At 35.7% G+C, this 25,094-nt stretch overlaps 1 protein-coding gene across 1 annotated transcript in view; it reads left to right on the top strand.

Moving 5' to 3' along the window:
• Nucleotides 1-531: 531 nt before the first annotated feature.
• The window catches only part of LOC105230750 (zinc finger protein 423 homolog), a 34,167-nt gene continuing 9,604 nt past the window's right edge, over nt 532-25,094 (top strand). The window contains exons 1-2 of the mRNA XM_011211719.4: nt 532-1,213; nt 14,467-14,993. Coding sequence (XP_011210021.2) covers nt 1,123-1,213; nt 14,467-14,993 — 618 coding nt within the window. The 5' untranslated portion in view covers nt 532-1,122. The remainder of the gene's footprint in view (nt 1,214-14,466; nt 14,994-25,094) is intronic.

The following is a 25,094-nucleotide window of genomic DNA, read 5'->3' on the forward strand; positions in this document are numbered from 1 at the left end:
GTATATACTTGTTACCTTTTGACAAATAGTATGTGTATATAAGTATTTTAAATAAGTGACTTATTACAGTTAACATATGTAAAAGTATATGAATATGCTTCGTATGATTTACCCTACAATTGGGTATTTACATTGCCATCTCTTTTCTGCACTAATAAACAATATATGGCTTTGAAAACAAAGGCGAATATACACGAATGAACACACCAATAGCATCGTTGATTTCAGTACAAGAACCAACACCGTGAAGGCACGAAGTATCATATCGTAGTAAATTATAAAAATGCTTCTGTCGACTGCCGACGATAGCAGAAAATATGTGTGGGCGCTAGCGCCATTTAACAGTTTCGGACAATAAAATCGCCGCCCTTACATCCTGTCTGTATTCTTTCACCCTCTATATACGACAGCAAATCGTGTTCGCTAACGTGCCTTGGCTGACGAACAACAAACTTAACCTGCATTATGTCGCTGTGTTTGTGAAATCAAGTTCTCGTCGGGCCCGTTAACTCTGTGAGTATCAACAAGCATTGGTTTCTCCTTTTAGTTTCTCTGCTGGGAAGATAACATACACACATAGGTGTTTGTCATCAGTGTATTTTTGCTCCCAATCCCAATGCGCCACCAGCAGTGGCTAAGCTACAACGCCACCAAACTCATCAGTTGTTGGCGAACGGTCGTGTTTAACAGTTGTGTTCTAGTGGCAGTACTTGTTCTTGTTTATGGTTTATAGTTTCTAGTTGTAGCGTTTACACATACCAAGCGTACAAATTAAAATTGTTAATCTTAGAGCGAATATCATGTTGATTGCTCAATTAACCCTTTGAGGAAATTACATGCAGATATGAAAACGCCATATAGAAATAGTTAAAGTTCAACGTAGCACCTAACATCATTTATTTAATACAGTGGTAATCATGATTTCAGTCTGGCTTCGGTGTTCGCGTAATTAAGTTGTTTGATAAATATAAGAGCAAATATTGATAAATTGAAGTCAAGTTGTAAGAATCACAGTTACATAGATGATTTTATTAAATTTTAAAATATACGTAAGTGAATATACTTATGTACCTACATATAACAGTAGAACATTAAAAATAGTGAACATATGACTCTAATATAATGGCTGTAAAAATGCTCTATCGAGGGCCAAGTTCAAGACTTGAAAATTTAATTGAAAAGATACAGGCTACAAAGGAAATTGAAACTTCAGGTAAGCTTTCAACAAAACTCAAATTTTATATGTAAATATATATAAATGTTTGATTTAGATCTACTTTGATACAGTGAAATCCGAATATGCCGCCACTAGGACAAGCGAAAATGTCTGATTCTCGAGAAGGCAAAATTTTTGATATTTATTTTTTTCTTCGATTTCGCATGTGTTGTTTAGTTAGGTAGTTAGCACATAGAGTGGTTGCGAACTTGTACTTCATAAATAATTTTGTGTTTTTACACTGGACAAAAGTTTCGACTTTAAAATTTACAAAATATTTGAAAGATTAGCTTTATTGAAAATGATTTAAAAGATGCATTTGTTTCATAAGAATTTAATGTATCTTAACCAACATTGTATTATGTTAGAATCAAAATTTAATGTTGGTCAACAAGTAATATATATATTTCATGGAAATATAAAATATAACTACAAAAGAAACAAAAAAACAATTTCATAGAGCTTCAGAACCCTTTAAAATTCTCTAAATTATTTTTAAGCAAAACTCGAGTGGCATCTTTTTAAACAAATTTTTGAATTAAAAAAATATTGCTTACATTTTATTTAAATGGGAAACTTTGAATGCTTATCAACAATTTTGATACTTAATCTAAAAACCATGCCTTGGAAGGATAATTTTTTCTCTGTATCATTAATAAAAATTCATATGTATTTCTAAATGGCATGATTAGAACGGAAAATAATTTATTAAACTACATTTATAAGTAATGACTGCCTTTTGCCGCCTCTAAACTTTGATACTTTAGATCCAATCATTTCAAGTACATTTGCTCTCAATGAAATTTCAAATTCCAAGTTCCATTGGACTCGTTTCATCAACGTTATTAGATATTATATTTTTAAAGTAAAGAATTATCCCTGATTCGGAGGCATATCTTCAACTGTTGAACTTGTGGGACACCCCCCCACCTATGAACGAGTCGGCATTTTCGGCAGTTTTAATATCATAACTAAAAATTTGAAAGTTCATTTCGGCAATTCCAGTAAGAGTTGCCAAGTACCCGGAAATTTGTTGTCAAAACTTATTGAATATTTTTAAGATTTTCATCAAAATATATTATTGCACATTAATTTTTACGTCATATCCATTGCGAATTCACTAGCCGGCATTTATGAAAATTCTAACTTCAGTAAAACGCAATAAATAGCTCTATAATTGCGGAAGCAAGCTTAAAAAGACACCTTTCCGTAACTTCCACGAGGATTATTAAAACACTACAATGTTCGAATAACAGTGGTTGAATATATTTTTTTTTTAGTTCGAAGAATGAATTTACTATCGATCGTCATTCTTTCAAAAGTCGGTTATTTACTTTTATATGTGCAATATTTATATTCACAAGAAACTCGATCTGTTTAAATTGACGAAGGAGATTATGATTAGTTTATCATATCGTATCATATATGTAGGTATACAGCAATGTTAAAAATTTTAACTTTAACGTTTTAGAAACACTCTACGTTTTTTTCTGGAAGTACGAAACGTTTTCTTAGTTTGCGAAAAGAAATAAATGATATTGAGAATGCATTGCAACTGAAAAACATGTCAATAACACGATGGACTGCTCGGGCTGAAACAGTAAAAGCTGTGTGGATTTCTTTCGAAGGTATTGTTAACGCTTTGGAAGTCATTCAAAAAGATTCAGAAAACAATTTTTGATAACAATACACGTACATTAGCTTCTGGTCTGCTTAAAAAAATTCTGGATTTTGATTTTATTAGCTCGTTATTTTTTTGTAAAAATGTAATGTTTAAAGTAAAAAATTTGACAGAAAGTTTGGAGGCCGAGAAATTGAACGTCATTGACGCAATATTGCTGATTGAAAGCACATCAGCGTCATTCCAACAAATGAATGACGATTCACAAATTAACGCATTGCTAGCGAGTTCAGTTGCATTTGCTGAAAAGTGTCAGATCAACACTGAAAATGAACTTTCGAAACACCACAGAACACGCCGTGCTCCGAAGAAATATGACGATAATCCAGCAACTGCTTGTAATTTTGATTTCCAGACATTTTATAGAAAAGAATTCAAAATTGTCCTCGAAACTTTCACAAATTGTATTCAAGATAATTTGCAAGAAACTATGTCAACCTTCAAACCCATTCAAGAGATGTTCAGGATTCCAGCTAACAAAAGTAATATTACAATAGAACCTATGCAATTTGTTGTGCAATTGGAACATAAGTTCTTCAGTGAAGATCTAGATTGTATTTTTGCTGAAACACAAATTCTTTTTGATTCATGTAAAGAGTGTAAATCTTTCGACGACATTTCTATAGTAGCGTACAAATTGAGAAAGGTCATTCCTTCTGCGTACAAAATTATTCATTACATAATGACTGCTCCTGTCACGTCAGCTTCATGTGAACGTTTTTTTTAGTAAATTGAAATTTGTTTTCAACGATTTGCGTACAACAATGGGGGATGAACGTTTGAATTCTTTGATGCTGCTTTCTTCTTCAAAGGATAAAGTAGACGAAATCGATCTGCGCGATGTTGTTGGAAAATGGTCAATGTTGAAACATCGCAGCGTGAAAATATAACTCAGAAATTTATATTTTTTGCAATTCAAATTCTTAAGAAAATCTTGTTTTTTCCCGCCTAACACGTCGCTGAACAATATATGTATTTTATATTAAGAGAAACATATTAAATGATGATTATACTAATATGTAAAATACTTATTTGAGAATAAAATAATGAATTATGCTATTTTGTTGTCAAACTTCTCCGTAATACCAGAAATGAAGATATCCTTATTTTATATATATTTATAAACATATACATTAAATCGGCAAATTCTTGAAATGAGTCGGCATTTCAAAGGGACTCACCCCCCCGTGATCTGGATCCTCGCGACGCCCCTGGTCAGACGTACAAGGCCGTGTAAAATTACGCTTTACATAACTTCAATAATGACTTTGAAACGTTTTCTCAGCTGTTGTTTTTTGGTGTTAAAACACCCCCTAAACTCAGAGAAAAATAATATTACGAAAGAAGCTTTGTTGCGAAAATATTCATCAACACGTTCTTTTTTAGTAATATGTATATCATGCGCACTATAACCTGCCCCTGCACACCATTTTACGTAGTAAATGGTCAACTTTACAAGCTCCTCATTATCACGTGCATAATTATTTGTCAAGTTGCATAATTAACTCATTCTTTTCCACAGTATAAAAAGGTTTTTCGCAATTCAACTATCCTTATACCCATTTTTGTGCACAAGACAAAACGTGTCCTATAATAACTGAATTTTCGCGAGGGAACTGCTATATTTAAAATACGTTGAGTAATAAAACATTAACAATAAACCACTGACTCGACTCCAGTTATGATCCTACGGAGCAGATCTGGGTCGTCGCGGACTGAGTCTAACATCACTTGAGCCATTTTGGCATAAAAAGCGAATACGAACCAAAACAAGTCCAAGGAAAACAGCTGTTATAAATTAACAACGTTTAAAATACCAACATAACGAAACAACACAATCGAAAATTTAATACATGTAGCTCACAAATGCTTAAATTTCGTAATTTTTTTTTACAAATCATTATACACTATACCACATTAAATGTAAAAAATCTACTTAATTCCATTAAGATATCACAAACAATTTTTTTTAATTAAGCAGTATTATCTGCAATATATACATTTGTTTTAAATATATACACAGTATTTACAATACTTAATTTTCCTCATACTTATTGACCGATATGTACGATATTTATTGAAGTGGAAGTTATAAAGTAGTTCGTAGTAGGTATTCGCCATTTTGAATAGAAAATAGTGTTATTAGAATACACTTTATATAATTATAATAAACGTGTTTTTGTGGGTGTGTGTAGTATATGATGACATTTGACGTTCCCTTTTATTATACCCTGATTAGGGCATATTAAGTTTGTCACGAAGTTTGTAACACCCAGAAGAAAGCGTCGGAGACCCTATAAAGTATATATATAAATGATCAGTAAGTTGAGCTGAGTCGATTTTGTCATGTCCGTCTGTTTGTCTGTCCATCTGTCTGTATATATACGAACTAGTGCCTCAGTTTTTAAGATATCGTTTTGAAATTTTGCAAACGTCATTTTCTCTTCAAGAAGCTGCTCATTTTTCGGAACTGTCGATATCGGACCACTATAACATATATCTGCCACACAAACTGAACGATCGGAATCAAATGTTTGTATGGAAAACTTTCACATTTCACAATATATATTCACGAAATTTGGCCCAGGTTATTTTCTAAAGCAATAATGTATTCTCCGAAGAAATTGTTCAGATCGGTTAACTATAGCATATAGCTGACATACAAACTGAACGATCGGAATCAAGCTCTCGTATGGAGAACTTTCACATTTCACAAGATATATTCACGAAATTTGGTATAGATTATTTTTTAAGCCAACAATGTAATCTCCAAAAAAATTGTTCAGAACGGATTACTATAGCATATATAGCTTCCAAACTGAACACATAGTAACAGAAATGCACCTACGAAGGGTATTTAGCTTCGGTGCAACCGAAGTTAACGTTTTTTCTTGTTTTCATTTATGTTCGTATTATTCAGGTACGTATGTACATACATATGAATATTGAAATGGTGTCGGTATTTAGCTCTCATGACAAAATAGTTTGGTGTCTAGATATCATTCATCATAATTATTTATGGAGTTCATTTTTGAAATAATTTGTTAGTGTCACAGGGTGTACAGGTAGGTGGTAACGGAAATTCTTCGATTACAATAGTTATAAATCTATGCTCTGCAAATTTCTGAACATTGACCATTAAATATACCGGGTCGGTTTATTAGGAAGGTTAAATCTTTAATTGACCGGGAGTTCCATCGGTCTTTATACTCAGGGCTGGAAGTGTTCAAAAATTAATAACAAAAATATAAAGTAAATTTTGAAACTTCAAAAAATAGGAAAGCCAGCCATAGGAAATGTCAGTAATAATCTCTTCAGTCGTACGTATTATTTCATACAAGCAGAAGCATGTATGATAAAATAATGATAAGGAAAAGTATTGATGAGATGTTACGACGAAAGCACAAGCCCTAACAGCTACTTTGCATTTCAAGTGTCGGCACTGGCAATTACATCCTCTTTAAGTAATATTAACTCAGGCAACGAACAGCCATTAGTAAATACGTATGTATCTACGTAGACAAAGTATACTATATATGTATGTGTGTGCTATATACTTGTAAGTATAAATGCGTGTGATCCATCATACTAAAGATTTTATGATACAGTTCTCTAATATTTATCTAACTACTTGGTTGTATGTTCTTGTATATATTATATATATATATTATATGTATTTATAATGTTTGAATGTCTTTTTTTTAATTAATGCTTAAGGCTCAGACAGTCTGACATAAACTACCAATATCGAATGTATCTGTGATAAATATAGCAAAGCATATTATCAGCATGCACAATATGTATGTGTATTGTATATCTGTATATATAACGGTATTTTAATTAAATTAATTTCGTGATGTGTCTCCCGCATGATTCGTTGAAATTAGATTTCCGGTGTTTTTAGCGCCTTTTAACAAAAGCTTAATAATTAATACAGCCTTAGTTAATAAGGATGTGAGTGACACCCACGCATATGCGTATATGTGTGTAGATACTGGCAATTAATCGCGTGGGCTGTTCAGTTATTAAATGCGCTTTTAAAGCAATTAGCTCGATTAAGCTGTTAAAGGTTTCGAAATATTCTTAAGCTCAATATGCTCATTAAGACATTATCTTTGAGCATACAAATGTTGTATAGTCCTCTTGAAAAATATAATTTATTGAATATAAGTTCCACAAAATTATATAACAAAGTTAGTTAGTTCTTAAAAAACATAATTTCTTGACACAAAAATATATTACAAATTATATCGTTAGAAACATTAGATCTGGACAAAAAACCATTTTATAATCGCCTTGGGCTAGAGCGTTAATTCCATATGTCTTCTATAAAAATATATATTTTAACTCATTAAAATAAACACATTTTGTTTACTGTTTTTGATACAAATTCGATCTTTTGTTTTGAATTCATTTCGCTAACTTTGTTGCAATAATTAAGAGCACTTGTGAATGGCTTTTATTTATTTTACAAAACTGAGGTACACATACGAATTTAGAAATTCGAACACAAATTTTTTCTTGTCGTTGTACGATCCAATGACGGGACACGGACAATATTTTGTTCAAATTATCTCTGATGAAGGAACCAGATTATATAAAATTATAATATGTTATATTATATCCAATATTAAAAGTTTAGTTAATTTCGACGAACTCTTCAAGATCTTACCATATATAAGGTTTATAGGAGTATTGACCCGGTTTGATCTTTTTTGCCAATAAATGCTCCCAAGTTTCATCAAGGTTCCTCACATGTAATTACTACACATATTGAATAAAACCAGCCGGGTGTTCGAAAATCCCGACATTAGTCAAAGATAGGCTAAGTCAAGTTCTCGCCTAATGTTATGTCATTTTGGCAAAAAGATACTCTGTTTTGAGTAAAACACGCCCTCTTAATTTTATTGCGATAACTACATATTGATTAATATTAGGGTGCTAAAAGATATATTGATTCAACCCATTTTAGACATACAGGTACATACATTCTTTTATCAGGAAAGAATTTTCTCCGAATTACAATTATGTATCTCACACATTGACCAATATTTTATGTAAAAAGTTAATTATAGGTACTTAGGTCTGTAAATTAGGTACCTAGGGGCATGATGCGATTTGCACAATTTGAGGTGGCATATTTCAAAGGCAATATGCGTTCAAAGTTTTATCTCGTATTTTATTTTTTCTAGGTTTGTACACTGGGACGTCAAAGAATCAAAAACAATTTACTGAATTTGGTTGAAATCGGTAGTGGGGTCTTGAGATATGTGATCATTTATAAGTGGGCGGTGCCAGGTCCATCCTCCAATTTTGATCCTGGCTCCTTTAAAGTCCTTTCATACTATCTCGGTGATAGTATTTTATGTATGCCCGTTATATAGGAAGTGAGTCGGATTATAATCCGATTTCAACCACTTTCACACTGTCGCCAGGAGTTCTTTCAAAACTTACGATAGACGAATTTGGTTATTGTAGCTATAGTGGTTTTCATTGGTACTGTTTTTTGACGTGGCGGGTCTCAAACCCAGCGCACAACCCTGTGGAGGGGCTTACACTCCTGCTCTCTGAGATTCGGTATAAGGAAACTGTGGGACGGCATTTCAAACTCTTTGCGTTTAGCTGCAACCGAAACCATTGGTTTTCGGAAAATGCAAAAGAACTGCTGGTAGGACTAGGGGTGCGGTGTCGCTGCGGAGAGAAAGCAGACTACCTACCTCACAACGGTACGATCGACCACAACACGTGCGGGATGGGATAGATACCGAGAGTTGAAAAGGGAAGCGGAACACATTTGTAGACAGAAAAAGTAAGATGCCGAAATGAGTGAGTATGAAGCGCTTGACAAGGGTAATGCTCAAAAATTCTACAAAAATATGCGGCGGCTAACAGAAGGTTTCAAGACCGGAGCATACTCTTGTAGAAGCCTAGAAACCCAGTGAATGCATAACGTCAGGAGAAGGCGAACCCGATTCCGAAATCGATGTCGATGGAGCAGACGTTTCTTTGCCCGACCATGAAGAAGTTGCCGGCCGAGCTATCCAAACACGGCGGTGAAGAACTGATAATGAGCATGCATCAGCTTCTTTGTAAAATATGGTCGGCCGAAAGCATGGGCAACAATTGGAATTTAAGTGTGCTCTGCCCAATCCACAAAAAGAGGGACCCCACAATCTGCGCTAACTACCCTGGACCTTATCAGTGTGGCTTTAGACCTGGCAAACCAACATCCGACCAGATATTCATCATGCGCAAAATCTTGGAAAAAACCGTGAAAGGAAAATCGACACACACTACTTTTTCGTCGATTTTAAAGCTGCTTTCGACAGCACGAAAAGGAGCTGCCTTTATGCCGCGATGTCTGAATTTGGTAACCCTGCAAATCAAAGCTGTGTAAACTGAGTTTGAGCAAAAAAGCTTCGTCAGGATCGGGAAGGACCTCTCCGAGCCGTTCTATACCAAACGAGGTTTCAGACAGGGCGATTCCCTATCGTGCGGCTTCTTCAATCTGCTGCTGGAAAAATAATTCGAGATGCAGAGCTTAAACGAGTAGGTAAAATCTTTTATAAGAGTGTTCAGCTGCTGGCGTATACCGATGATATTGATTCGCGTTGGCCATGGCGAATATCGCATTCGATGGAACGATGAGCTGTATGAGATATATGATGACATTGACACTGAAAGCATAATTCAGTGAATTAAAAGAGAGCGGCTACGCTGGCTATATCATATTGCCCGAATGGACAAAAATGCTCCAGCTCTGAAAGTATTCGACGCAGTACTCGCCGGAGGAAGATGAGGAAAAGGAAGACCTCCACTCTGTGTAAAGAAGGAGTAGGACCTCGCTTCGTTTGGAATACCCAATTGGCGCCACGTAGCGAAAAGAACAAACGACTGGAGCGCTGTTGTTGACTCGGCTATAATCGCGTAAGCGACGTCTACGCCATTAAAGAAGAAGAAGCTACAGTGGTTTAGGATATATGGACATTACACTTATTGGAGAACGGGGCTACGTCCACTTTTTTCGGATGACTTTACTCCATATGATTAGTGATGGTATATGAGGTACCTTAATGAATCTCAATTAATGAGTTTGTGGCATGTTAATAGTAAGTAGTATTAGTAAAAATAAATAAAATCGGGTCGATACCACCCCAAATCCTATATTCGACATATGAATAGTGTGCCGAATAAACATTATGTCGAATTCGTTGGTCGGTGTATGAGTTTTGTATATGTATATACATATATATATACCGGCTAGAGTTATGTTATTTTTGTTCAGAATTGTATGTAATTTCATCATGGAAAGTCTTTCGTTTGAACAAGGTCTATAAAGCATTTAACTGTTTTATTAAAACTCACGTTCTATCACGTTCGCACGCTTCGCTCAACTTATATAATATATCAACATAATCGACCATGTGAGAGCATTATTCGCCACACCATCTTAAGACCCAGTATTTATTCCGTCATTCGCAAAAACTCTGACTGACGTATGGAACGTTTTGACGCATTTTACGTTGGGATCTTAAATTGGAAGCATACAAAATACAGCATGTCCAAGAACTGAAGCCGCGCGACCTTCCCAAGCGCGATCGCTTTCAAGAAGGTTCGACATTTTCGAGACAAATTTTGTTCAGCGATAAGGTCCATATCTGGCTCAATGCGTATTTGAACAAGCAAAATGCAGTAATTGGGACGTAGAGTAACCTCAGTGGCGTAGCTACAACTTCGGACGCCCGGGGCCAAGGATGTTCTGCCGCTCTCCTTTATCTACCTACCTACAAGTTTCATGAGGTGGTTCGAACAAAAGTGTTTTTTTACAAAATGTCTTCGATATTAAGTATATAAAATTTAGGAACTAGAAGCCACACAAATTCTGAAGTTCCAAAATTCTCACCATACGGTTTTTGAGGAAATTGATAGTAAATTTACAAGACATCTTATTAAAAGCCATAGAAAAAACCCATTTTCGCCCTATACGAGTATCTTGTACATTTTTGACACAATTTTCAGGAATTTTTGCCCGAATTAGAGTTTTTAAATACCATTTTTGAAAGTTTGGAGAAATAAAAGTATTTGTTACATTCAAAGCATAAATTAACTGTGAGAGTGACACGTCGCGAGGACTTTGGACTCAACTAATGAACCATCAGAGACGCGGCTGAGGCCAACATTTGAAAGCAATAATCTTCAAAAATAAATGCCAAAGAACGTTTTTTCGAATGATAATAAACATTCCTCATTAAATTGAAGTTTCTGTGTTTTTTCTTTAAAAACCTCGAAATGGATTACCCTTTTTATGTATGTATGTATATTTTTGTATAATATATGGATTCCGATCCTCTGGTTAACGTAATAGTAAAAACTGTTCTTTTGCATCCGAATATAGCCCGTGATGTCGTTATCGTATGGCTACGTACAAATATACAATTTTTGGTCACCTCTAGTGAAAGGAATTGAGTTATTTTTCATTTTGATAAATCGTTGCGTGCGTATTTGTTCAATTTAAGAATACGATATAAGTAAAGTGGTACACATTCATCTATATACATAAATAAAAACGAATCGCCAAAATGTATGTACGCGCATCACTTTCATACGACTGAACCAAATTTGATAATTCTTTTTTTAAAATGTTCGTTGAGGTTTAGGGATGGTTTATGCGGAGAAAAAAACTCGAAAAATTGCCGGAAAACCCCTAAAAGCGGCCCTTTTCTTTTTCCCATAGAAACGAATGGATGTTTGTTTATTAGCAACGCTAAGGGAACGACTGAACCAATCTTGATGAAATTTGCAGAGAATGTTCTGCGTGGATTGGGGAAAGTTTAGAAATAAAAAAACCTGTATGTCATTCATGAGGAAAAGTCGGAAAATTGAACAATTCCAAAAAGTTAATTTTTTCCATACAAATTTTTTATTCAATTTTTTTGTTTTGGTTTTCAATTATTTAAATCTTTCAAATTTGGCGTTTGCTTCAAAAATTTTTTAAAATTATACAGTGAAAATGTTATGTGTTTTTTACACAAAGTGATCAATTATAGATTGAAATTTGTCACGATGCCATGAAGAGGTCGCGCTAATATCGGTCGGCGTTCTTTTTGGCATCAACACATTAGCAGCCCAAGGCACATGAACGAGTGCTCCCAGGATGCGATGACATTCGTACGGTATTATGGGTCGCGATCAATCAGAAAGCGATCGTCACGATGTCACAGCAAGACTTTTCAAGCAACAGCTTCGATGGACATTATCTTGAAGCAACGCATATATGGTGCTGTTAGACGCTAGATGTACCCTGTTGAGTGGCAAAAGAGAGGTTTGCCGCACGCACACATTCTTCTTTGGATGGTGGAAGGTGATTACACCAGATCAAATTGATGAAATCATTCAATCATGCGGCAATTCCTGATGCAAAGAAAGATTCAGTATTATACGAAGTGATGAAAACCAATAAGATTCATGTCAATAAATGCACGAAACAGTATCCACGTACTTTTCTTTCGGAAACACAAACTAGAAATGATGGATATCCACTCTATCGGCGTCGCTCACCAGACGACAACGGCAGAACATTTAGCATTCAGTTAAGAGGCGGGAGTATCGAAGTTGACAACACATGGATCGTACTATATTCTCCACTGTTGTCTAATTCACATTCAAAACTCATATCAATGTTTAGTATTGCAGTTTGGTGTAATCGATAAAATACGTTTGTAAGTACGTCGCCAATGGACGCAACATGGCGATTATTGGTCTTGAACGATACGGTCGATACGTGACCTGCAATAAAGCGCTTTGTAGGATATTTACTTTTGCAATTCATGAAAGTTTTCCGACTGTTGTGCGTCTCGCAGTTAATTTGGAGAATGGCCAAAGAGTGTATTTCAACCCAGAGAATACAGTATAGCCAGTGGAAAACATCGAGAGCAACAAAATTAACATTGACGAGTTTTTTCTCAACTTTCGTCAGTGATTCGTTTGTGAGAACATTGCTCTATTCGAAAATACCTTGGTATTATACATGTAATGCATCGTCGAATAGTTACGCAGAAAGTAAGGCCAACCAGTAGATTGACATCCAGGTGTCTTATCAACTAATGCATTAGGACGAATTTACACAATCCAACCGAAAAACGACGATTGTTTCTATCTTCGGTAGCTATTGATTAATGTACGCGGTTCAACTTTATTTGAGTCATTGTTTACTGTGAATGGTATATGGGAATATGTGAAAGTTTTGGAGAAGTAAGCCAGCAATTACAAATGCTGGAACACGCTAATCACTGGAATGAAAATGAAGTTCGCATACTTTTCGATATAAACATCGACATTGTCAAAGACATTTCACATCCTCTTCGCTAAAAATTGGAAATGGTACAATAACGGTTGATACTTCCGGTGGTTCGATATCAATTCCATCTTCCCTTTATCAATTCACAAAAGATGAACTCATCACAAATGTTCGGACATTGGCCAAATTATCGTAACTACGATTCCTTAAGTGCACGTGCAATGTTAGCTGCCAAAAATACCGATGTTTTTGACTTCAACTGGAAGATTTAAAGTCAAATCGATCGATCGTATGAAGACGATGCCGTGAATTATCCAGTGGTAGTACTAAATTCTTTGGACAGGCTTGGTATGCCACCGTATCATTTGCGTCTCAAAGTAAGATCCGTCCGTGTGTAATGGAACCTGACTGATTGTGACGCACCTATCGAATACAAGGAGGAGAATGCTTGATTCTACGAATTCTTTTGAGGTCTAAGGATTTCTCTTTTAAGTTCAAAGGTATTCCGTTTCCAGTGAAAATTGAATTTGAGATGTCAATCAACAGGACCTAAATATAGTCGCATAGTGTGAGGCATAAATTTGGAAATGCTATGTTTTTCACACGGCCGTGGCGTGCTCACGAGTTGGAAAACCACCTTTTCTGTACACCGGAACAGAAACCGAAAAATGTTGTTTATAAAGCTGCGTTACATTGAAAAAAAAATTAAATGAGAAATTTAACTTTCTTTTCATTACAAACCATATAATTTCACGCAGGACAACGGCTGCGGGGTCAGCTAGTTTATTATATATCTGCCTTTTTGAAAAATCCGTTGTAAATTCATGATTTTTGACATGATTTGCGACTAAGGTATATCACTGTATAGAGGATGGGGCGATGATCCGATTTCGCGCACAGGCAATATCAACATTCTCAATGTTCCAAAGTTCCAAGGAATAAGGGCAAGTTTATCAAGATATCTCAATTTTTACTCAAGGTATCGCTTTCATAGACAAATGAACAGACGAAAAGGAATTTAATTCGCCTCGTCATTTTGATATTTATGTACATATAATATAATATTATATCTTGATTAATTTTAAGTGTTACAAGTAATTGTTAGATGAACCATTATGTTCTTTATACCATGTTACGAACTTAATTAATAAATAAATCACCAGTTGTATTTGTTAAGTGGAGTGTAATACGAAGGGTATAATGTTAATATTCACAAAAATATATACATTTTTGCAAATTTGATATCGAAAGTTTGATATTTTTTATTTGCAGATATATACTCAACGCAAACATCCTCAAACTATTCACCGTCTGTATCGGATGGCACATTAACACCAAATTCGGTACAAAATCATGAACACATAACACCACATCTTGCTCATATACAAACCATGCAATACTTTCCGCAACAGCGTTCCAACGGAGGTGTTAACCAAAACGAAAATCAAGGTAAACGAGTTAATATTGACGGAAACGAAATGGGAGGTAATGAAGATGCCAAACCAACAGAAAAAAGTTCTGCGGAGACACTTAACACAACTAAACTTGAAGAAAGCAATGTTAATTCGAATATTCAACACAAACGACAAGTGCGCCTTCATCGGCAGCACCTTTACCACCATGGAGAGTATCACACTGCGAAGCTTGTTACAAAACTGAGAAAAATCGAAAGAGTCGCGACAAAGTTTGATAAGTTGACAGGAGATGGCATTAAGGGAAGCAACGTTGATGGGTCTTATCAATGTCAGTTCTGTGAAAAATCATTTCCGCGGCTTGGTTATTTAAAAAAACACGAACAGGTGAGACTCAGTAAGATAGGGGTAATAATACCCTTTATAATAGTATAAGAAAAATTAAATTTTTTAATTTTTGTTCATTTTGATTTATTTACACTATATGTTTATATCAATTTAGTTAAGTATAAGATGAGAAGAAGATTAGGAATAAATTTCTTATTAATTATGGCAATATGGTATGTTGGTTTAGGACCAGCTTAACGTATGCAATAAAAATATAAAATATTTTGATTTATGAAATGCATTTTTGGTAAATCCCTTACGACTCTTGTTAATTGTATTTGAATATTTGCTTACATTGCGGATATAAGTTGGTAAGCAAGCAAAGTATCCTAAATTGATAAAAACTAATATTGAGAAGTATCGACGATCCCGTATTTTCCTCAAACATAAACTTTTTGGAAATATTTTGATGTTTCATAAAGAAACAATAATTTTTTTAAACAAATTTCTTGGTAAATTTAAAAAGCCATTAATGATAATAATGATTTCCATGATAAAAGAGAGGGACTATTCTTGGTACTTTGGAAGATAATAATACTTAATCTGTTCTTCTTCTTCTTTATTGGCGTAGACGCCGCTTACGCGATTATAGCCGAGTTAACAACAGCGTGCCAGTCGTTTCTTCTTTTCGCTACGTGGCGTCAATTGGATATTTCAAGCGAAGCCAGGTCCTTCTCCACTTAGAGTGGAGGTCTTCCTCTTCCTCTGCGTTGAATACTTTCAAAGCCGGAGTGTTTTCGTCCATTCGGACAACATGATCTAGCCAGCGAAGCCGCAGTCTTTTAATTCGCTGAACTATGTCAATGTCGTCATATATCTCATACAGCTCATCGTTCCATCGAATGCGATATTCTCCGTGGCCAACGCGCAAAATACCATAAATCTTTTGCAGAACTTTTCTTTCGAAACTCGCAACGTCGACTCATCAGTTGTTGTCATCGTCCAGGCCTGTGCACCATATAGCAAGACGGAAATTATGAGTGACTTATAGAGTTTAGTTTTCGTTCTGCGAGAGAGGGCTTTGCTTCTCAATTGCCTACTCAGTCCGAAGTAGCAGCACTTGTTGGCAAGAGTTATCCTGCGTTGGATTTCCAGGCTGACATTGTTGGTGGTGTTTATGCTGGTTCCCAATTATACGAAACTGTCTACAACTGTCAACAGTGACGTGAGAGCCATGTCGCGAGTGCGACGACTGTTTGTTTGATGACAGGAGATATTTCGTCTTGCCATCGTTCACCGCCAGACCCATCTCCTTTGCTTCCTTGTTTAGTCTGGAGAAAGCAGAACTAACGGCGCGGGTGTTGAAGCCGATGATATCAATGTCATCGGCATACGCCAGCAACTGTACACTCTTATAAAATATTTTACCTGCTTGGTTAAGTTCTGGAGCTCGAATTAATTTTCTCCAGCAGCAGATTTAAGAAGTCGCACTATAGGGAGTCGCCTTGTCTGAAACCTCGTTTGGTATAGAACGGCTCGGAGAGGTCCTTCCCGATCCTGACGAAGCTTTTTTGCTCAAACTCAGTTTACACAGCCGTATTAGATTTGCGGGGTTAGCAAATTCAGACATCGCGGCATAAGGCAGCTCCTTTTCGTGCTGTCGAAAGCAGCTTTGAAATCGACGAAAAGGTGGTGTGTGTCGATTTTCCTTTCACGGTTTTTTCGCAGATTTTGCGCATGGTGAATATCTGGTCGGATGTTGATTTGCCAGGTCTAAAGCCCCATTGATAAGGTCCAATCAGTTCATTGACGGTGGGCTTCAACCTTTCACAAGCTCGATAGAAACTTATACGCGATGTTGAGGAGGCTTATCCCACGGTAGTTGTCGCAGATTGTGAGGTCTCCCTTTTTATGGATTAGGCATAGCACACTTAAATGCCAACCGTTGGACATGTTTTCGTCCGACCATATTTTACAAAGAAACCGATGCATGCTGCTTATCAGTTCTTCGCCGCCGTGTTTGTTATTCTTCAGGCGGGTAATTGCTATTCGAACTTTTTTTTGATGGATGAAGTCATGTGTAGAAGTTCACGCACGTGAGGAAAGTTCTCTGATCGCCATTCACTTGGGAGTGGCCAAAAGCGATTCTTTTACATATGACTCAAGCAGCTCACGACTTCTGGTCTTTCACCAAGTATTCTCTGGGTAGCCTAAGAACATCCGATTGAAGGCGAGCTAAAGTGAGAAGGCGAAACATCCGCTACATAGGCTGGGTTTGGGACCCGCCACGTAAAAAATCATACCAATGAAAAGGAACATAATCTGTTACTAATATAAAATAATTACTTTATATTAAATAATGTTGCGAAAGAATTGAACATATATATAATATAATACATTATTCGGCGAAAGAGTGAAGTCATTGTTATTTTATCTATATAAATAAAAATGAATCGCCAAAATGTATGTACGCGCATCACTTTCATACGACTGAACTAAATTTGATAATTCTTTTTTTAAAATGTTCGTTGAGGTTTAGGGATGGTTTATGCGGAGAAAAAAACTCGAAAAATTGCCGGAAAACCCCTAAAATCGGCCCTTTTCTTTTTCCCATAGAAACGAATGGATGTTTGTTTATTAGCAACGCTAAGGGAACGACTGAACCAATCTTGATGAAATTTGCAGAGAATGTTCTGCGTGGATTGGGGAAAGTTTAGAAATAAAAAAACCTGTATGTCATTCATGAGGAAAAGTCGGAAAATTGAACAATTCCAAAAAGTTAATTTTTTCCATACAAATTTTTTATTCAATTTTTTTGTTTTGGTTTTCAATTATTTAAATCTTTCAAATTTGGCGTTTGCTTCAAAAATTTTTTAAAATTATACAGTGAAAATGTTATGTGTTTTTTACACAAAGTGATCAATTATAGATTGAAATTTGTCACGATTCCATGAAGAGGTCGCGCTAATATCGGTCGGCGTTCTTTTTGGCATCAACACATTAGCAGCCCAAGGCACATGAACGAGTGCTCCCAGGATGCGATGACATTCGTACGGTATTATGGGTCGCGATCAATCAGAAAGCGATCGTCACGATGTCACAGCAAGACTTTTCAAGCAACAGCTTCGATGGACATTATCTTGAAGCAACGCATATATGGTGCTGTTAGACGCTAGATGTACCCTGTTGAGTGGCAAAAGAGAGGTTTGCCGCACGCACACATTCTTCTTTGGATGGTGGAAGGTGATTACACCAGATCAAATTGATGAAATCATTCAATCATGCGGCAATTCCTGATGCAAAGAAAGATTCAGTATTATACGAAGTGATGAAAACCAATAAGATTCATGTCAATAAATGCACGAAACAGTATCCACGTACTTTTCTTTCGGAAACACAAACTAGAAATGATGGATATCCACTCTATCGGCGTCGCTCACCAGACGACAACGGCAGAACATTTAGCATTCAGTTAAGAGGCGGGAGTATCGAAGTTGACAACACATGGATCGTACTATATTCTCCACTGTTGTCTAATTCACATTCAAAACTCATATCAATGTTTAGTATTGCAGTTTGGTGTAATCGATAAAATACGTTTGTAAGTACGTCGCCAATGGACGCAACATGGCGATTATTGGTCTTGAACGATACGGTCGATACGTGACCTGCAATAAAGCGCTTTGTAGGATATTTACTTTTGCAATTCATGAAAGTTTTCCGACTGTTGTGCGTCTCGCAGTTAATTTGGAGAATGGCCAAAGAGTGTATTTCAACCCAGAGAATACAGTATAGCCAGTGGAAAACATCGAGAGCAACAAAATTAACATTGACGAGTTTTTTCTCAACTTTCGTCAGTGATTCGTTTGTGAGAACATTGCTCTATTCGAAAATACCTTGGTATTATACATGTAATGCATCGTCGAATAGTTACGCAGAAAGTAAGGCCAACCAGTAGATTGACATCCAGGTGTCTTATCAACTAATGCATTAGGACGAATTTACATAATCCAACCGAAAAACGACGATTGTTTCTATCTTCGGTAGCTATTGATTAATGTACGCGGTTCAACTTTATTTGAGTCATTGTTTACTGTGAATGGTATATGGGAATATGTGAAAGTTTTGGAGAAGTAAGCCAGCAATTACAAATGCTGGAACACGCTAATCACTGGAATGAAAATGAAGTTCGCATACTTTTCGATATAAACATCGACATTGTCAAAGACATTTCACATCCTCTTCGCTAAAAATTGGAAATGGTACAATAACGGTTGATACTTCCGGTGGTTCGATATCAATTCCATCTTCCCTTTATCAATTCACGAAAGATGAACTCATCACAAATGTTCGGACATTGGCCAAATTATCGTAACTACGATTCCTTAAGTGCACGTGTAATGTTAGCTGCCAAAAATACCGATGTTTTTGACTTCAACTGGAAGATTTAAAGTCAAATCGATCGATCGTATGAAGACGATGCGGTGAATTATCCAGTGGTAGTACTAAATTCTTTGGACAGGCTTGGTATGCCACCGTATCATTTGCGTCTCAAAGAAAGATCCGTCCGTGTGTAATGGAACCTGACTGATTGTGACGCACCTATCGAATACAAGGAGGAGAATGCTTGATTCTACGAATTCTTTTGAGGTCTAAGGATTTCTCTTTTAAGTTCAAAGGTATTCCGTTTCCAGTGAAAATTGAATTTGAGATGTCAATCAACAGGACCTAAATATAGTCGCATAGTGTGAGGCATAAATTTGGAAATGCTATGTTTTTCACACGGCCGTGGCGTGCTCACGAGTTGGAAAACCACCTTTTCTGTACACCGGAACAGAAACCGAAAAATGTTGTTTATAAAGCTGCGTTACATTGAAAAAAAAAATTAAATGAGAAATTTAACTTTCTTTTCATTACAAACCATATAATTTCACGCAGGACAACGGCTGCGGGGTCAGCTAGTAAACTATATTATAGGTCGTAGACTCACTTAGTCTTGATATCTGGAATATTGGTACTAAAACCCACCTCAAATGAGATATATGTGATATAAACTCAACCAAAGAGACTATATTTAAAATCCTGAGTGTAAAAATTCAAGAGAATATATATATATACATATATATATATGAGACGGATATCACTATATTAGGTATAAGATCTTGATGATCCACTTTTCGTTTCCTATAACCATTCGCTTCAGAAATGATTCGATTTCATTTCGTTTCAGCAAAGACTTTTCTTCGACTTTTACAACGACCAAGGTGAAGTGCATCTTTCACATCGAAATTTCCAAAACGGAAGCAAGAGAATAATTGTTTTGCTACACTAGCTGATACAGCATCGTCTCCGCAAACTTCGCAAATTTCATTGGTATCTTGCGCGGCATTCTTCCCTCTTTTATACAAAAATTTCAAAATATAGCGAATTTCTTTATTATTTTCACTCGTTTTCGAACAGCTGTAATATTTTTCCCAACTTCGCCGAATTTAATTTTATAGTTAAATGAAGCCTAAAATTTCACCTTTCCTGTACTATAAGATATAACACAATGTGATTGGTAGCACTGGAGATATACGACTGCAACGACTTTTTTGGTTTGTGAAATATGTATATTAAACCCATTAAGGGGAGGGGTCACATACTAAATAAGAGCTTTATGTCATATTGTGAAGCGTAGTTATCACACTTCATAAGTTTTCATTTAGTGGCCGTGGTAGTCTTCAGATTACGCCCATGAGTCTCCTTTGGATGCCAAGGCACACGTATACCAAGTTTCAAATCTTATTAAAGTTAGCAAATAAACGGATAGACAGTCACTTAAACTTATCCCGTCATCCTGATCATATTTATATATAAAAAGTACGTGTCACGTTGTTTTTCAGCGATGGACTCCTAAGCTACTGAACCGATTTTAGTAAAATTTAGCACACTGTGTCCAGTTCGGACCAACTTAGAAGATAGGATAGTTAAAACCATTCATAAATAAATAATATAGTGAAAGCTTTCTTAAAAGAACGCGCTATTAACCACACGCATTGTTGATGTGTATTAAGAACGGTCTATTATGCGGACAATTTTATTAACTGGACAGAAACACTAGTAACCAGACATTGAAAAAGCAGTCTTAAATTCGTTATTTTTATACTCTCGCAACAAAGTTGCTAAAGAGAGTATTATAGTTTTGTTCACATAACGGTTGTTTGTAAGTCCTAAAACTAAAAGAGTCAGATATAGGGTTATATATACCAAAGTGATCAGGGTGACGAGTAGAGTTGAAATCCGGATGTCTGTCTGTCCGTCCGTCTGTCCGTCCGTCTGTCCGTGCAAGCTGTAACTTGAGTAAAAATTGAGATATCATGATGAAACTTGGTACACGTATTTCTTGGCTCCATAAGAAGGTTAAGTTCGAAGATGGGCAAAATCGGCCCACTGCCACGCCCACAAAATGGCGGAAACCGAAATCCTATAAAGTGTCATAACTAAGCCATAAATAAAGATATTAAAGTGAAAATACAAAGCACAAAGGATCGCATTAGGGAGGGGCATATTTGGACGTAATTTTTTTGGAAAAGTGGGCGTGGCCCCGCCCCCTACTAAGTTTTTTGTACATATCTCGGAAACTGCTATAGCTATGTCAACCAAACTCTATAGAGTTGTTTCCTTCAGGCATTTCCATACACAGTTCAAAAATGGAAGAAATCGGATAATAACCACGCCCACCTCCCATACAAAGGTTATGTTGAAAATCACTAAAAGTGCGTTAACCGACTAACAAAAAATGTCAGAAACACAAAATTTTACGGAAGAATTGGCAGAAGGAAGCTGCACCCAGGCTTTTTTTTAAAATTGAAAATGGGCGTGGGGGTCGCCCACTTATGGACCAAAAACCATATCTCAGGAAATGCTCGACCGATTTCAATGAAATTCGGTATATAATATTTTCTTAACACCCTGATGACATGTACGAAATATGGGTGAAATCGGTTCACAACCACGCCTTCTTCCAATATAACGCTATTTTTAATTCCATCTGATGCCTTCTCTGTATAATATATACACTAGGAACCAATGATGATAGCGGAATAAAACTTTACACAAATACGGTATTTGAGCTGAGGTATCACGTTTAAAAAAATATGTAAATGACGGATAATGAAATCTCGATTATCACTTTATCATGCGAGAGTATAAAATGTTCGGTGACACCCGAACTTAGCCCTTCCTTACTTGTTTCCAATGAATTTTATTTGTATGAACATATTCAAAATTAAACCTTGAGTACAATCCCTTGGATTCTTATACCTACAAAATGTTTTCGCCTTTATACATAAATAACAACGCGTGGCCGGATCCCCCAGTTTATATATATTTGAATTCTTGCCTATCTCAATTAATTTTCACTATTACAAACAACCGTTAGGTGAACAAAACTCTCTTGAAACATGTTGCGAGAGTATAAAAACAATATCAAAATAATTAGTTCAGGTCAGAAATTTGTTATAGTAAGTAAACAAGAAAACCGAACGCATTTATTATATATAGCTTTCTAGTAATTATAAAGCATTATCCATGAAGTCCCAAATTTAAACTTCCAACTTCGAGTTTTCACACACACTCTCAATTTTATTAAGATAACCCAAATATTGGCCGAAATATGCGGTATAAAGTCAGCCGGAAGTTCGAAAAGCTTTATTTTAGGTATATGGAGACTAAGAGAAGTATTGACACCATTCAACCCACATATAGCACACAGACGTACTACTATCAGGAAAGAATTCTCTCTGAATTTCAATTATACGAGTATGTATCTAACACATTGACCAATATTTTCGGTAAAAAGACCACTACAAGTATAGACAGTTCAGTACCTAGGGGATTGAACAGTTTTAGTTGAATTTCGACAATTTTTGGTCATAAAGTGCAAAGTTTATCCCCTTATAATAATTGCTTTTGATTTGTACACTCGAATAGAAAGAATCAGATGGAATTTAAATTTGTATTCTAAGGAAAGTAGGTGTTGCTGTAGTCCGATTGTAACATTAAAATGTCAGAGGACTGCCACATATCAAATTTGGTAGAAATCGGACTAGCGGGTCCTGAGATACGTGATTTTACCCAAAAATCGACGGACTACTCCCATTTTACAATATTGACACCGGCTTGTTCAAAATCCTCTCATAGCACCTCGGGCAGTGGCGGATTAAGTATTTTGCCGCCCTAGGCCCTGTCTGATTAACCGTCCTTTTTAAAGGATGAAATTTTATTTCTTTGAGTCCGTTCATATTATTAAGATATAATATTTATTTCATAAAAGTATAATTATTAAACAATACAAATAAATATTAACAACATAAATAACAGTCAGTTTTCTTAAACTATAATGTATAACTTAATTTTCAAATATCTTCTTTCTGGCTTTCGTCTGAGCAAAATCATCAATTATGTCGTTGTAATCAATTTCTTGAACTAGTTTGGGCTTCAATTGACAGTAATGCTAAAGCATTGAGTCTCTCTTGGCCCATACTTGCGCGTAAATACGTTTTGACTCTTTTCAAGGTGGAAAAAGATCTTTCTTCTGAACAGTTCGTAGCCGGAATACTCAAAAAAAATACGTAGAGCAATGTCTACATTGGATAAACATCTTGAAGATTTTGAGAATGCAAAAAAATTGTATATTCCTTGCGCGGAACGAATATCTTTTGTGTTCATTAGAGAATCTTTGAGTGCAAATGAACACATTAATTGGGGAAAGTATCTTCCAAATCATCAGAATACTTAGTAACTAATTCATCTGCAAGAATTTTTAATTCATCGGTATCTATTTCATATAAATTGTCAAAAAAATTAAATTTTTCGTAAAGATTACTATAAGCACTATTACGTCCTGTCAATTGTACACTTAAAGTACCTAAAATTAGATAGTAAACGTTGGTTCGAAAATTTTCTTCTCCAGATAAAGCTGTTCTTTCATTTTCCCGTGACTCGTCAGCCTGAAGTTTTCGGGTTTTTCTACTACGGGTGTCATAGTGGTAATAATTTTGAACTCCAGATAGTGCTTTGGCTTTTTTCATTATCAGAAAATTGCTTATCTCTCATATCATGGAGAAATAATGCCAAAGAATTATATATTCTTATCACAGATGATAAATCAGCTTGAGAATCCTGAAGCTTCTTACTCGCAGCATTAAAGCGATCCAAAATTGCATTCCAAACAACGACTAGAATTGCTGTTTCTAGATGTTGTAATTTTTGCTGCAGTCCTTTAGCTTCAGCTCGCGTAGGAGGTTTTTCATCTTTGTTTTCACCAATAAAGTTTAGTGCAACAATTATTCCAGGCAACTCTTTTTCTAATGTGTAGCATGCATGCATGTCGAGCCGACCAACGACTTTGAGAAAGGCTTTTAAGTCTTAAACTTGTATGCTGTCTTAAAATTTCCCAACGATGTGTCGAAACGGTAAAAAAATTATGTAATTCTTGCAAAGTAGAAAAAACGTCAACTGCTTCGGTAACAGATTCAGCTGCACAAGTTCCCACTAAATTTAAAGAGTGACCAGCATAAGGAACATATTCAGCAAATGGATTAGTTGTTTTGATTTGTGCTTGCACTCCTGAATATAAACCTGACATGTTGCCTGCATTATCGTAAGATTGACCATTGACCATGACAATTCATTATATTTAAACCATTATCCTCAAGAGATTTTAACAAAGCATCTTCAATATCTTTAGCCTTATGGCCAGTATTTGGAATGATTTCCAGAAATCTTTCGACAATTTTACCATTGTTACGTACATATATAAAATACTTAGCAGATTGCACTTCTTTAGAAATATGTTGCAATACTTTATTTTGAATTAATAATATAATTTATTCGTAGATTGTTTTAGATAAATACGAAGTATTTCCACGGCCAGGGTACGCATATAATTTTAAATGTTCTGATAAAAACGGATCAAATTTAGCAAGAAGCTCGACTGAACCTAAAAAATTTCCATTATGGCGATCTCCAATTCATTCTGAATGTCCTCTAAATGACAGTTCTCTTATTGCGAGAGATTTAATTATCACAATTACTCGATGCAAAACTTTTTTCCAGCATAAAATTTCTTCATCGAGCTGCTCCATTAAACGTTGATCAACACGGTCTTGAATGACA

This window comes from Bactrocera dorsalis, unplaced genomic scaffold (genome assembly GCF_023373825.1).
Source record: "Bactrocera dorsalis isolate Fly_Bdor unplaced genomic scaffold, ASM2337382v1 BdCtg093, whole genome shotgun sequence".
Taxonomy (NCBI): Eukaryota; Metazoa; Arthropoda; class Insecta; order Diptera; family Tephritidae; genus Bactrocera; species Bactrocera dorsalis.